Below are 15,623 nucleotides of genomic sequence, written 5' to 3'. Positions count from 1 at the left end.
TCGAGACACTTTGTCCTCGCGTTTTGTGTACCGCCACAAAGGGGTTAATCATCATCAGGCCGCAATAGAGGGAGTAGTGGGCCTCGCGCTCGTCCTCGAGGAAAAGTGTAAGGCGCCAGAGGAGGGGTGGGCGTGTTGCCCCGGGCTCCGCCGTGGATCTTTGTCTCTCTTCTCGCGCCGGATAAAAAGGAACGCCCGCCTATACCGCCAAGGCTTCCGCATAAACGAAGGCTCAACGGGCGCTTTAGGGTGCACGAAACTGCAAAACGAACAAGCCTATTGTTTCGCTCGGTGCTCGACTATTTCACGCTTCTCTTCTTCTTCCCTTTTTCTATCTGCCTCTTTGCCTCTCTATTTTCGGAGGAGAGCGGCGAGGGGGCGCGGGGGCATGCAGATACTGCATCGATGCTCGACGCTTTGTGAGCGATTCTACCGGGTCGCGTCCGCGTGACAAAAGCAAACCGCGGGAACAATGGAGCCTCGTGGCTTATTTCAGGAGTTATTGGCTGATTTTCGGGGACGATGTACAACTAGGCTCGCCTCACTCCGCGCCTCCCCGACGCGAGGGCGCGACGGTTAATGGGGTGGCTTCGCGCGATTAGCGTCCATTTTCTAGCAGCGTGTTTGCGAAATATCGCGGAGGTGCACTTGCCGTTAGAGGGAACTGAGCGAGCTAGTTGTACCGTGTGGGCGGGGAGAACAGTGACCAGGGATTTTGAATCGCTACTGGGCGAAAGCTCGTCGCTTGGATACGATATGCTTGGTGGTTGAAACGAGCGAGCGAATAGGGGTGGTTATGAAACAGAACAGCTGAATGAGATACAATCGCTCCCAGCATGTGTCGCCGAGCTTCTCGGAGACGAAGAGGCACGGTTGTAAAAAGCGGAGAAAAATGTACTACAAGCGAGACATAGAATGTAAAAGAAGAAAGGGAATGCTCGTTTCGAAGTGCTGCTAACGGTGGTAAATACATCTGGAACGGAGTAATTTCTGTACGCGCGCGGCGGCGGTAAGGGGAGTAGCGCCGTGCGTGGTCAGACGCGGCTCCGGACCAACGTGCCGGGAGCTTTGCATCGCTGTGGCTCGCTTCACGTGCGTTATTTAAAAAAATGTTTCGAGCAAAAGTTGTTCGTATCGACGAGAACAACCGGACTGTTAGGTTGAATTTTTTTTAAAAAATTTTTCACTATGAAATTTCGGTTAATTTCATTGATGTCGTGAGAAATATTCCAAGAAGCTTGCAGCCAGCAATCATTCATTAGCAGCACTTCTAGGCTCCTCCGTTCGCGGACTTACCTTCGCCAGCGTGAACAACGTTAGAATGAATTAAAAAGGAAGAGTAAGAAACAGCACAGTGAGAACCGTAATGATAAATATATAGCATAATAGAATGGATAATCACTTCCTCTGGCGCATGCAAATACGATAAAAAGAGAAAGTCCAATAACGAGTAACAGTGTGCCTCCTACGAGATACCTTCATTCTAGTCGATCGAATGCACTATATGAACAAAGTGTGAACGTTTTATTATATATATATATATATATATATATATATATAATATATGCAAGTATATATGTATGATATATAATAAAATAGTGAACACGAAGAGATTCGATGGGCACGAGAAGGATAGAGAAAGTTTATGGCATGCGAGACATATAACAGAAGGTTGTGACGAGTATCCCACGGCTCGGGAAGTGAAGTGTGTATGAGTCAAATGAAAAGTAGATGAGAGAAAATATCAGAGAGCGGTGAAGATAGTGAGAAAAGAGAACATGTAAGAAGTAGATGATACTTTTGGCTAAACAGACCAGATACAAGTAGATATTAACAGTAAGAAGAAAAAGTATCCAAGCATAAAGAATAAGAAAACGTGAAGGGGAAGAGAAATTCAGAAAAAAGAGACAAATGTACCCTATTGCTCATAGTCTGCGATGCTGATCGGCCGGAAGCCCCGACAACTCTCCGATTCCTACCAACACAACAACACAATGATCAGTGACTTCGCTCGGCACCACGGTTTCAATACGATTAGAAGAAGCGTGATTATCATTTAAGCGGCGAGAAGGTTTCCGAACTCAGCTCGTTGCGGAACACCTTTCGTCGGTTACTCGACGAAATGGCAAGCCGCGATCAACCCTTCGGTGCAGGGAAAAAAGTTTCGCCTTCAATTCCCATCGAAACGCGCACGCACGTTCAAACGTTAGAAAAAAAAAAGGACAATCTGCTGGCGAAGCACCCGATAAATTCCTCCGGTCTACATGTCGGAATCGCGTGAACCAAGGGAGATAAGTATCTTCATCCGAACTTCCACTTCGCCATTGACTATTTCCATTGCCCCTCTATGGGATTGTAGATCCAAGTTTCTACGGTCTTCTGGGTAATCCAGAGACGTTTAAACTGGCGCGAATTTCGCGTCCCTAGTTGCAGAGTCTACCTAAGATCTTCGAACAGCGACGAAGTACGTTTTCAAAGTAAATGGGCAAAGTCAATCGTGACGAGCTTCCGCTTTATCGCTAGAATTTTAAGCGGAGAAGCTTGCGGCTGGATTATTATTGACCTGTACTACTTGAATCGACACAAATGCTTTTAAACGCCCTGATATCTTAATTTCTATCTTTTCTTTCCGTACCTCAACTTCGACCCGACTTCAGCTCCAAGAAAGAAATAATCGTAACGACTCTTCAGCTGTTAATTGCTGGTGCATTGTCACGATTAACTGTGTTAAACGCGTTCACGCGCACCGAAGCGGATTCTCGGAATACAAGTGTCGAATGTAGGTATGAAATGGGTTGAATCGTTTGGTAGGTTAAACACTGGCTGCTCAAAACGCGATAGGTCGATCGATCCGCAGAAAACTGACTCTGGCCTAAGCATAGGCTCGAATGTAGGCGCGACTGGGTATCGGATGCGAAGTATTCTTGAATACGATTGGGTGGGTGGACGTTAGGCGGAGGAAGAGCAGAAAGGTGCGGAGGACAGGGTGTTCCTTGGAAATGATAATCGTCCCGAATGCTTGGAAAAGTACGAGTGATTAAGGAACGGTGGTCAAGGCTATAAACCTTAGGCTACGAACATAGGTAACCAGAGTACACAGTTTGCGAAGAGTATACAGCGGGCAAGTTCTCCCACTTGGAGACCGCTGTAGACTTTGTACTGTACAGCAACTTAATAGAATTTCAAATATTAGTTCCAAACAGAACAGCTAATGCTTCTATGTTATTCACGACGATGGCACAATTCAAGCTCGCATCTCAGAAAGATAAGAATTTTAACGCTTCCTCCCCAAATACACTAGTAAAATCACCACCTAATAAAATATTACCGTCTACCTGAACAAAATCTCCACTCACCAGACTTGGGCAAAACTTCAATGTTTCTATTTCATAAAAGAAACAATTACTGTTTCAAATAAAGTGGCAGATGACCGAAATTCGAAGCAGAGTAAATTTTATCACATTCGAATAATGCCCGAGCCTGGATCGCACACCCCACAGCAGTAACTATGAGTATAAAAAAATCCTACCGTACCTTCACCCGAAGAAATGAAATTCACGTGCACACACCGAGCAGCCAAGTGGAAAGTTTGCCGTACGAGTTCCAGGCAGCGACTGACCCCAACCCCCGGAGCACGATCCTACTCAGCAACCCCCGAAGACGTTACCCCAAGCAGACGTTAATAAACAGCGGCGAGAGATGAATTCGTCCTCAGCCTGGACAAGGCGTCAACCACCCACCCCTGAAGAGTTCAGCATGTGGGTTAGGAACGCAATATCGAGGACTGTAGAGTCCTCGAGGGCCGGCAGGCTGCGAACCTCGACAGAGATTGCTGAGATATGAACCATTCTAGCACTTCTTCTGCCACCCTTTCGCCTGCGGTTGGTCCGCCCTGGCTATCAGGCCCCACTCGAAAAACGCCTTTGGCTGCCTCCCTATTTAGACGACACGGCGTGGCGGCTGCCAAACGGGTGGATGGCGGAGATCTGGGTCGGTGATGCCGATCGAAAAGCATCGCCCTTCTTACAATTAACGAAATCATTCGCCCGGCTTTCTGGAAGTTAATAGAATTGTTTCGGCCGTGGAGCTCGCCGCGCGAGCCGTTCAGCGTTGAACGCACGCCAAACGTCGCGCTGGACCGTCCGGCGCAACGAGTTCCCGCTAATCCACTGCGGCTTCTGGTTAAAGGGACGCGAAGAGAGCGCGCGTCTCTGGGACAGGAAATTCTGATCAGAGGTTGAAAGAGACCCGGAAGGCTTTGATCGTCGTCCTTCTGCTCCAGTGGATCGGCCCACCCTTCTTTTACACGGAGGGGTCAGGGGGCTCGTGATAGCCAGAAACGTTGCGCGGGTGTGTGTCGGAACGTGGCGCTGACAAGCGGAGGGGACGTGTCTTTTTTCGATCTGCTTTGGAACTGCGAGGAGGGATGATTTCGTAACGCAAGGGTGAAACGATGCTAGATCGTCTGTGGAGGTATTGGGGTTGCAGTAGCTGGCGAGGGTTTTTTGTGGTTTTGTGAACATTTTTGAGAAATTCTTTCAATCCAAATTATTGATTAATTCTAAACTTAAAGCCTCGTCGGCACCATTTTCTGTTGTCCGATTTTAATATACTTTTTCAGGGCCTATTTTTTTTTATCAAATGACACCGTTCTAGGGAGTGACAGCAAAGAAATACAAAAAAAAAATTCAACTTGTATAAATAAGGGCTACCCGAGTGTAGCACCAACATTTTTTTAAAGAAAAAAAAATGAAAAATTGAAAGTGTTATAGCGTTTGGAAGAAAAAGCAAGTTTTATCCTTCGACAATTTTTTCATATTATTTTTTATATCGGCGAAAAAGTATTATAAATAAAAACTAAAATTAACATTTTATGTCCAGTCCCAGCGTAAATTATTTAACTCGAAGAAAATTTTGTTACTTTTGCAATCAGATGGTGCTACATCTGACGCCAACATCGTCGAAGAGATTTCAAAATAATTAATAAATAATAAGAAGGATCAACGTAAAAAAAAATATTTTCTGCAAGTTTGAAGATGCCTCCTTATATCCCAAAAGAGTTTAATGCAATATTAAAAATAGTTTTTGAAAAAGAAATTCCTAAATTTCGAGGGTTGGTACGCGAGAATCCTCCCGCAAACCCGTCACTGAGTTAAAGGCAATGGATGTAACTGATATGATTGTGAAATTAGTTGAGAGTTGGTCTAACAAATGAAAGCAGTAGCGTGTTTTAAAAGCGTGAATCGGTCCGGGTGCTAATCAACCCAACTCACATTGCCAAAGCTAGTTCTATAGGCGAAGCAAAAACCCTCAACACACTTTTACCAGTCTACGCAGAGAATATTCCTTAGTCCAGCCTTAATCAGACCTAACGACACTTCCCGAGGACACGCGTCTAGAGAAATAATCCTCCCTCAAACAATCCCCAACCCGGAGGGAAATCTAGCAGACACTTTAAAAAAGCACCCTACCGGTCGAAGCCTCCTCAAACGTAATCAAACCCCGTCAAACCACATCGCACAACCATCAATCCTGCTCAAACCCGTCCAAACATCAAGTTCCTCATCGAGACCCAAGTTCCTGGCCCCGAAAGCTATAGCTGACGCGTTCCCCGTACCAACAGCCCCTCCCACTTGAAAAGCAGGCAACAACAAACGGGGGAAGACGGAAGGAGGCGCGAGAGCCCGCGTGCTGACTCGGTCAACTTCGGCGAGGCTTCGAGAGGATCGCCGGGCGACGGATCAGCACGAAAAGAAACGTAGCAAACATAGTCGAACGTCGGGGGTGAGAAAACATCGGACAGGGACGGGCGGACGGGAACAAGGGGCCGGGGGAGCGCGGGGTGGGGGGTGGGTGGCGAGGGTGGGCGATCCAGTGTGCCGACGAGGGTTGCGAAGAAGAAGCGAAGAGAGGAGAGGAGGTAGGCGGGAGACGATAGAAGAGAGAGTAGAACGAGGACTACAATATGGGTCAGTTATTGATTGCTCCCTGGTCGACTCTCTGTAACGCCTACCATACACCTCCGCCGTTTCTATCTTGTTATCTTAGATTCCGAAACGCAACCGCCACTTACCACCCTCTCCTCGAGCGTCGTCGGCTCCTCTCCGCTGGCGTGCATGCGAGCGTTATTATGAACAGCGCGCACACCGCCCCCGCAATAACGGCTCTCCCTTGGCGCTGTATTTATGGAATTTATCATCAGACCGACACCGACCAGCAATTAAGCCGCGTTTCGCAACGCCGCGGGGAGCGCGCGATTTATCCCCATCAAACGAACGCTGCCGATCCAGCCGGGGACCACGGAGCGGAGGGGGTGGTTTGCTCCCAACCGAAATTGGCAGCTGGGTTTGGATGTGTTTCGCACCGTGTGCTCGGTGGTTTGTCACAGGCTCGGCCTGGTGGTGACTCGCTCCGCGTCGGGGAGGGTGCATGATTATTTTTGGAGCTGCTCCAGCGGAGTTTGATGAGTCCACGGTTCACGAGAAGCGGGAGGGTGTTGCGGATGGAAATTCCGAGTTCTTGACTCCGATTGACTGGTGATCGGATTTTCGGTTGATATCGACGGTTGTCTTTGATGTCGTCGTTTGTTAATTTATAAGACGGCGGGGGTTGAAGTTGCTTTTAACCTCTCCGGGGGTAAGAGCGGGGGGAACCCTTGGAAGACGAATGGTAATGAGAATTTTAGAGGTCGTAGAGGACTTCTGTGTACGCAATTATTTGTGTATCGGTTCGGTATACGAATGCGGTAACGCGCTACGTTAGTTCACGATGGATCGAGCACGGACGAACCCAATGCTAGCGATTCTGCGCCCCCGAGCATTCCTTATTTTCCCCTTTCGGTGCGGTGAAAAGCAACGCAGAACGCGACCTTTTTCCCCTCTGTTTTTTTCCAATCCCACACCCGTTTCGGCGGAGTAAATCGTTCGTTTTCTCTTTTAAACGATCCCCCGAGGCTGGCTTGTTTATTTAGCGAAAGTTAGCGAGAATTTCGAACCCAGCCGCCCATTTCGTCGCGCAGATCGCGTCGCTTCAAACGGTCGGAAAATTCATAGAAATCCGCTCGGTTTAGAAGGATTTCGCTGACCGAAGCGGAGCAGCACCGAGCAGCTTCCACTGAAACCCCTAATTGCGAGAGGCGAAACAAACGATTTACCCCGAAGCGAGCGATTTCAATCGATTTTCTAGTAAAATAAATCTGATCCGTCCGACCAAACTGTAGGTGTTCCCAAAACCCCGAGCAGATAACAATTTAATTCGGCACTCCTGATGAAAAGCTACGACGCGGATGGAACTTGCGGCTACCTCTGCCCCCGGCAGAGTTGACGCGACTACGCGGAATTCGGCAGCCGAGCTTTCGCAGGAACCTCGATCCCAGACAAACAATTTAATCCAGCCTACAAGGTGATTTTAAAATAGCAGTCTATTCTTACAGCTCCCTTGAATCGATCCCACCGATTCCTCTCGCGGTGCGGTCGAATCGCGAAGTCTCGGCACCTCCCTTACCGATTTAACGAAGGGAGCCGGCCGCGATTTGTCAACGCCGCGGGACACGAGTTTTGCAACCGGCGTGGCTGGTCCGCTGGATTTCGGGGCCGCGTAAATTAATCACCGGCGCGTATATGTATATAATATGCACGCGTGTATATGGGCGTTATGTAAATTACCCGCGGATAATGCAAATTCGGCAGGCACATAGCCGCGCGCACGGTATTGATGCGATCATTCCGCGAGTTGTTGCTCGTCGAAACCAGAAAAGCACCGGCAGCCGGAAGTGCCCTCGAACGTCGCGATCAAGCGGGCGCTAAAATGCCGTTTAAAATGCTCGATATGGACGGCGATGAGATGAAGCCTCCTAATTGACGACGCGGGATAAAGGAAGGCGCGGATGGCTGTTATGGTGGGCAAGAGTCTTCGGGAACATAATTTCACAGGGAGTTCCAGGAGCTCCCTCGATAACGACCCCGTTATTGTTTTAATTCGGCGAACTCGTTACGCCGGCCAAGATTATTGGTGGGAACCGCGCGCTGGGTAAAGTGGAACCGCTGCTGTCGGGCGTTTTACGCTTCTGTAATGGAATTTCGAGAATCGATGGGGCGCTCTGGTGCGTGGAATTCGTGGAAGGCGTATCGTGCCTTCTGCTGGGTGGATATCGAAAATACTAGGCTGTTCGTTGCCCAGTCAAGCATTCGAAGAAATATCCAGGCAGACTGGGGATACATTTAGTTCTAAATATCTTCCCCTCGCCTCCCTCGCGGTCACGATTACCCCTCACCGATGAGTAGGGAACACAATCCCGGTCATTATTTACTATCTCCGGACTCCGGGACTAATCCCGAGATCGGGTGATAGAAAGTTTCAGTAATTAAAATGATTTATTATGTGTTGAAATTCTAAATCGTTATTGGAAGCGAACCAACTTGTTTTCTAGCATTAGTCTGAAACATAAGCTTAAATCACTTTTAACGATAAAGACAGTGGAACAATGAAGAATAATACAGTTTCTGTAAGTGGATAATATCGGTAAACCGTTATGAAGATTTTGGAAATGTGAACGAAGAAACAGCAAAGCTTCTAAATTACATATCTACAATGTTTTGACTTTACGTGTTCACACAATTCATTTTTATATATTAATTCTAGTATATAAAATCTTTTTTTTTTTTAATTTAAAACCCGGTTTTCAAATTTTACATATATATAAAAAAAACGGTTTGTGAACTCGGTTTTTAAAAACCGACATTGTTAAAAAATCCCGAAATTGACTCCTTTAATTCCGGCTATTTTCCGATTTAGTGTTATAACTCGCGAACTGTGAGAACTGTAAGTTTCCAAATGATGGTCCTAATTAAAAGAAGTAACTTTTGTCTTAGAACTTTTTTTCTACCTCTTCGAGATATCACGAGTTACAAAATAAAATTGGAAAATAGCATGGCCGAATTTTTAGGGGTTAAATTCACCCCTTGGAGAAAATTTGGTTAGCAAACAAAAATTGCGTTGTAACCAGGAGAAAATCCCCTACATATGCACACAGATTCATTTTTTTTTTGAATTTCCAGGTTCGGGATCATCCCTTGCAAGAAAGAATGCTGCAGCTTTGTGTTTCTTTTCTTAAAATTCCTGTCTACACAGCGATTCAATATCTGCGCAAGCATGCCTCTTACAATTTTATATTCCTCCTGAAAACGATATCCCGACGAGGCAATAGAATATTCGCATAAGTACTTCCCTTCGGAAGAGCTCCTCAAAATGGGATAAAACATCGTCACTCCCCCCTGAAAGTAGGCAACGCTCGGATGGCTACGTTTCGCACGGATCCCAGGAAGCAGAGTTCGCACGCCGCTGCCGTCCGAATCGAAACACGGCGTTTCCTTTAGCGATCTTTCGCCAGGAGGACGTTCCAGATGCTCGATCGCGTTAATGGAGCAGCTCGACGCGGATTTGACGCGCCATTTAACGCAAGGATATTTGCATAGGCGCGATAAAGCGGATCAGTCGGCGAACAAAGGGTTCCCGATGACACGCCGGAGCAAGTGCGAATCCCTGACGACCCCCGGGGGCTGCGGACCCGTCCTCCAGAGAAAAACCAGCGACGATTGAAAAACGACAAGGGGGAACGAGGAGACCGATTCATCGGGAGAAGCGTCGCCGCCTTTTTCAGCCGCCCTTACGTAACCATGTCGTCCGCCAAAACGCGTTTCGATCTGTCCCTCGGTTCCACCCACCGAACTGGGAACCATTCAAACATCCCTACCATCGAGCTGACGAAAAACGAATTCACGTCGACGTCCACCTTCTGCCTCGTGACTATCCATTTCGTTGTATTAAAGGGTTTGCGGTTTAAATTGTGCACTAAACCGGGACCCACCGTGTGGACTTAAGAGAAACCGCAGCTTCTTATTAAAACTGAGCGAAAGGTGCCGCGTTTAAATTCGAATTCCATCAAAATCGACACAATTACTTCGTCTAGTGTACACTTGGCTAATTAGCGTGTAATTGGTCATCTCCATAAATTAGTATTTCTATAGTGAGCCAGTTTATTTGGTCCCAGCGAGACCGCCAACTTTACCAACGCAAAGCAGACGTCCGCGTTCGCGTACCGCAATTCGGCAACGTATTCCCGAGCGAGGTTGGTTTTTTTACAGCGACGAGCTGCGTCTGAGGAGCACGTGCGCCGCCCCTCTGTACACCCGACATGCCCGGGATAGGGAGAAGCAGCGCAGGATCTCGAAATGAAACAAGCGAATGACCGCGTATTTAATCTCGCTATTCAGAGCCGAGTCGCCGGGATCCGCGAGCCGAGTGGTAAGCTCGGGGGCAGCTGGAAAAAAAGCTGATCTGCTTCGTCGGGAATCCGACGATCGAGACGGAGGACTCGTCGAGCAAAAGGTAGCGCGACGCCTAGCTAGCTAGCTAATTCGGTTTGCCAAGTTTCGGATAATGCGGATCGATGGAGGCTGCCGGAGGAGACCGCCGAAGTCCCCCGGCACCTGCATAAATCATGGTTTCGATGCACGGGGGCGGCAGAAGGGGCGCTATCAATCATCGATTCCGCGGGAATAAGATAAAGGTGCATAGCGAGGCTTCAGCGTTAAAAATCGGGAGTTCGGTTATACCGAAGCGTATACCGCAGAGCGGTCCTCTGGAATCCCTTCGGAATTCACCGCTCTCGGTTCAGACGACTTTTTCTGGCAAAAAAGGAGCGTTCAACCCTTTGAAGCGCTTGTGAATGCTCGATTCCAGCCGCGACGAGACAATTTCGCGCATTCAGATCTCTTAACCGAGCCACGCTCTTCGGTTCGGTAATGTCAAGGAGGTGGGAAACGAATCTACTAGAAGCAACTTTTTTTTATTCCCTTCAGAAAATGGGAAATCTTAAGGGGCGATTCTCGCCTAACAGCCCCAAATGTAAACGATATTTAAGAATTTTTGGGGGAAAAAATGTTGGTCATATTGGATTAAACTCTTTTGGAATACAGGGAGGCATCTTTAAACTTGCAGAAAATATTTTTTTATGTCGATCCTTCTTATTATTTATTAATTCATCTAATTGCAAAAATAATAGGAGTTTCTTAAAGTTTGGATTGGTCCACTTTAAAGAAAAAAAAATTGAAAGAGTTATAGCGTTTGAAAGAAAAAGTAACTTTTTCCTTAAACAAATTTGTCATACTATTCTTTATATCGACGAAGAAAGTATTATAAATAAAAACTGAAATTAAAATTTTAGGTCCCGTCCCAGCGTAAATTATCTACCTTTAAGAAAATTTTCTTCTCTCTGCAATCAGATGACTGTGACAGTTGCTACACCTGACGCCAACATAATTAATAAATAATAAAAAGCATCGACACAGAAAAAAAATTCTACAAGTTTAAAGATGCCTCCTTAAATCCCAAAAGCGTTTAATCCAAAATTCAGTTTTCTCAAGTAAGTTTTCTGAAAAGTAAATTCATAAATTTCGGGGGCTGTTACACGAGCATCCTCCCTTAATATCCAGATTATATAACATATACAGATAATTGTTATGGTTCCCGAAAAACGAGGTGCGAAAATGGAGCCTTTGATGTTTTTGGAGGAGCGAAGACGCGAGTGGGTCAAAAGTGACCCGGGGACCGTAGCGGGGTTAGATAGATCGGAAACGCCGGCAGTACGCCTTCGATATTTTTACCACACCGAGGAGTGGAAAAAGCGCGGATCGATAGTTATATTTATAAACGCACCGTTCTGAAACAAATTCGTGAAAGATGGACGAAGCTGGCGAGATATCCCCGCCGAGATCGGGGCTGGCTTCCGAGCCAAAATTAATCGGCAGCTTCGAGTTCCGCCTTCGTTTCTGGCCGGTTCGGATAACCGAGTTTCTCGGCCGAGCGTCAAAGGGTCGAACGCTACTGTTGGATGCACCGGGGATGGGATCAAGATTAATATTGTAAACAGAAACGGTTAAACGCGCTAGTAGGCCGGCTGCCGGGCGGAATTGAATTTACGTGTATGGAAATTCCGATTGATCTTTAATGGATATATTGCAAAATGTTCCGCTGCTTTCGGAGAGACTCGGCGTGTCCGTTCCACTTCCACCTCCCCGTGATTGTTTCGAACGGGACATTTGGAAATTTGTTTCGCTGAACGTGAGGCGAACGTAAAGTGAATTTTCGAAGAAACAATTTATGACGATGTCGAGTTTATTTCGACCTGCGCGAAGGGAGGCTGGAATGCTTTAATTGACGTTGATTCTGAAATACATTCGCAGTGGGTGTAGAGTAATCTGCGCCCGGTACCAGGAAAATATTTATCCCGTGTTTTTTCGTAGAATATTCAAGCGGATAAACATTTCCGAAAATATCTCGAACAGAGTGTTTGACGAAGTCAGCTTATAATAAAACCTCTGCCCCGCCTGGTTTTTAATTTTCCAATAAACAAATTCTCGGCCGACAAAAATATAAAAATTTTCAATCGAGAGCGTGGGAGTTGCGATAGAAAGTCAGATGTGCTTGACTCGTACTACTGGAGAAGCGCGCAAGGGGAATCGGTCCGCGTGTGGTCAGACGCGTAGGTCTAGCATGCTTGGAAACAAATGTTTCTGTAAGTTTGAAAATTATTTTCAGTCAAGCCTGCTGAGATTAATAGGGGCTCCGAATACATGTACACAGTTAGCAACATTTCCACTTGAAGTTTGTTAAGTGTACTCGTTTTTAGGAAAGGCGTGAGATAGCCTCTCGAAGGACACGATTGCACTCAGAAGCCTTTACCAGTTTTAACTGCAAGAACTCGGACTGTTAAAGCCTCGAGGGACTTCTCTCTGCGATGAAAGCACGAGCTGAGGAAGTCAGACCTTGCTGAACCATTAAAATTTTTCCTCTGTTTTCAATCTACCGGGGGGGAGGAAGGGTATCAGCCGATCGGATTATCGAGTCGAGATTCCAGCCCGGATATTTTATTTGTCGGACTACTTTAAAGATCCCCGACAGTCGGGAGGCTTTCCCTGCCCTTAATCCTAATGTTCCAAAATCACTTTTGTCCGCGAATCAAGCATTATATCATCTGACCCACTTGCCCCACTCGCATCCTCAGATCCAAAGACACACAGCGAGAATAAGCTCGTATAAACCTACGTCTGATTTCCCCCCAGAACATACTTATATCTCTACGTTACCGCGGCAGGTGCTCAAAACTACCCCGGCTTTCGATTCCCTATTTGGCAGGCGTCCATTGTGAAAACATTAAGCTCGCGTCTCCCCAGCCCTGTGACGCCCCCAACACACAGAACCCTTCTATCAAACTAATTATCCCTCCGCAACTCCAAATCAGACATACATTTACACCAACCCATTTCACGCCACCTAATCCAACACCTTCCATCCCACCGCCCCTTAATTTCTCCCCCACAAAGACAACGACCCCGGCACCCTCGAAGTCTTGATCCCATCTCGCTGTGCAAGCATAGCTCGCGAAGCTCGCGTGGCCAGCGTACATAAGGAAACGAAAAAGGACAGCGATAGTAAGTGGACGTGAAGGCACTCACGGGTGAGAGACGCGTCGATGAAGGCTCCTCATGGACATGGCTCTGTTCTTGCGATTCGAGCCGGTGTTCGATCCGCTGGTGCTTCCGTTCGGCGTGGTATGGCGTGGCGCAGCTGCTGGGGGAGCGGGCTGCTCCCCCGTGGCCGCCACAGCCACCGCCGCCGACGTGAGGCCCCCGGAAGTCGCCAGGCCGGTACGCCGAAACGGGCCCGAGCTAGCCGCTAGTCGGCGTGCTAAGCTGCGGGCGAGCCGACGGGCCAGGCGCGCCCCTGCAGCACCGGCACCCACGCTGACGGTCTTTCTGTCCCACCCCCCGTGGCCAGGGGGTGGTACACAGTGGCTGGTGACTGGTCCGCCGGAAGCTTGGCTCTCGTTTGCACCTCTCCTCGCCGCCTGGTCCCGCGACACACGATCAGGCCCACCGCTCGCCTAGGCCCCCTCCAGGACCCCCGTTGGTTTCATCAATACGGGGAGGGTCGACAGGCGCGCGATCGGCAACTCGCTCTTCCTCGGCGGATAAGTGGCTGGGTGCACTGAAACGGAAACGATATCTGAGTGACGGATAGACAGATAGGGTGTTACGTGCAAGGGTTGTTTTCAGGGTTTGTTCAGACGCAGGGCCCGATCTGGCCTTATGTTTAACTAGCAAAATACCCTCGAGCTTCGCTTCGGGCCTAAGAGATATTAAGGACTCCGTGGAAACACATTTCACCCCTTTTCACCACCCTCTTAGGGATTGATTAGGGCAAAATCGTGAAATTGGTTTTCTGGCATTTGTGTGGGTAACCTTTTGAAGTAAAAACCAAGTTGATATCTAAATCTCGGGCGTAAGAGATATTAAGGAATCCGCGAAAACACATTTTACCCCGCTTCATCCCCTTAAGGGTTGGAATTTAAAAAAAATCGTTTAAAAATCCCTTATATATATACATGCGTTGAAATAAATAAATCAGCTTGATATTTTTTACATTCACACACATTATATCATTCAGAATAGGAAATTAAAAGTTTCTCCTGTTTCTATAAGGATATTGTAAAAAAGATGAACATCTGCAGCAATCTAAAGCTACGATAATGAACGATATCAATTAGGGAAAAGTCGATATAAGAATTGATTCTGGAAACGTTTCGGAACCGATATAGAACCGAAAAAATAACGGTTATGAAACTGATATGAAGAGGGAAATAGGAACCTTAACCGAAACAGATAACAGTTGGAAATTTCGGTTCTTCATAACAGTTATTTGGAATAAAAGTTCTCCATAATCAAAACCTTTAATCAGAACCTGTTTATAATTTTTAATAATTTTTAAATTAATCAGAACCATTATATAACAGTTTTAAACAATTATTTTCGGAACCGTTTCAAGCCCTGCCTAGGACCGTGAGTGGGGGAATCGTATTTGATTTGAGATTTTTCATGGAATATTGAATGAGGGCGATTTTAGTGAATAGGGTTTTTGTGATGTATTTGGGACTATGTTGACCCCTTGGAAACCAGAAAATAATGAGCAAGTTCAGATGTGGAGGGTGTATATGTACTCGTTTCGTTTCCATCGAATTAAGTAACAAAGACAAAGGGGAAGTGTTGCTTTGCTGGCTCCAAAGGGTCTGAAGAAAGAACACCAGCGATTGTTCGTTAATTTTTACGCCGAGTCTATCAGCTGTGCTTAATTTTAATTATCTTGCAACGAGGGAAAAACAGTGAGAAACTTCGAACTCCCTTTTAAAATTTATTTGCGTACATTTCTGACAGTCCCTACTAATTTGCCGTTGCAAATGGAATTTTTAATCATGTTTGTAACTTAAGAAACAATCCTGAGGCGGTTCTTCCTTCAAACTAAAGTCTAAACTGTGGAATAGAAATTATTTTCTACGAAGCTTCGTTTTCAATATTCCTCGGCGAAGACCACCAATTTTATCATCCTCTTTTAACAAATTTTTAATTTACTATATGCACTGGTATTGTTGTAAATAAACGTGTTACGAGAACTTCTATTTTATGACCTTATTCGTGTATGAGAGTACGGGAACGAAGGAAAACAGGGGTCAATATTGAAACCCGCTTACAGTCGAAACTCGGTCAGGTGCACGCGTATCCAACGAATCT

General features: G+C 46.6%; 1 protein-coding gene across 8 annotated transcripts in view; it reads right to left on the bottom strand.

The window, feature by feature from the left end:
- Positions 1–15,623, bottom strand: part of Ih (hyperpolarization activated cyclic nucleotide gated potassium channel Ih) — a 144,380-nt gene that overhangs the window by 126,481 nt on the left and 2,276 nt on the right. For all 8 annotated transcript variants that reach the window (XM_076825621.1, XM_076825630.1, XM_076825622.1 and 5 more), the window contains exon 2: positions 13,515–14,046. In XM_076825621.1, coding sequence (XP_076681736.1) covers positions 13,515–13,552 — 38 coding nt within the window. In that variant the 5' untranslated portion in view covers positions 13,553–14,046. The remainder of the gene's footprint in view (positions 1–13,514; positions 14,047–15,623) is intronic.

The sequence above is a fragment of the Andrena cerasifolii genome, chromosome 13 (genome assembly GCF_050908995.1).
Source record: "Andrena cerasifolii isolate SP2316 chromosome 13, iyAndCera1_principal, whole genome shotgun sequence".
NCBI classification, from domain to species: Eukaryota; Metazoa; Arthropoda; class Insecta; order Hymenoptera; family Andrenidae; genus Andrena; species Andrena cerasifolii.
Note: the sequence above shows the minus strand (reverse complement) of the source record. Positions and strands in the feature narration are given on the sequence as shown.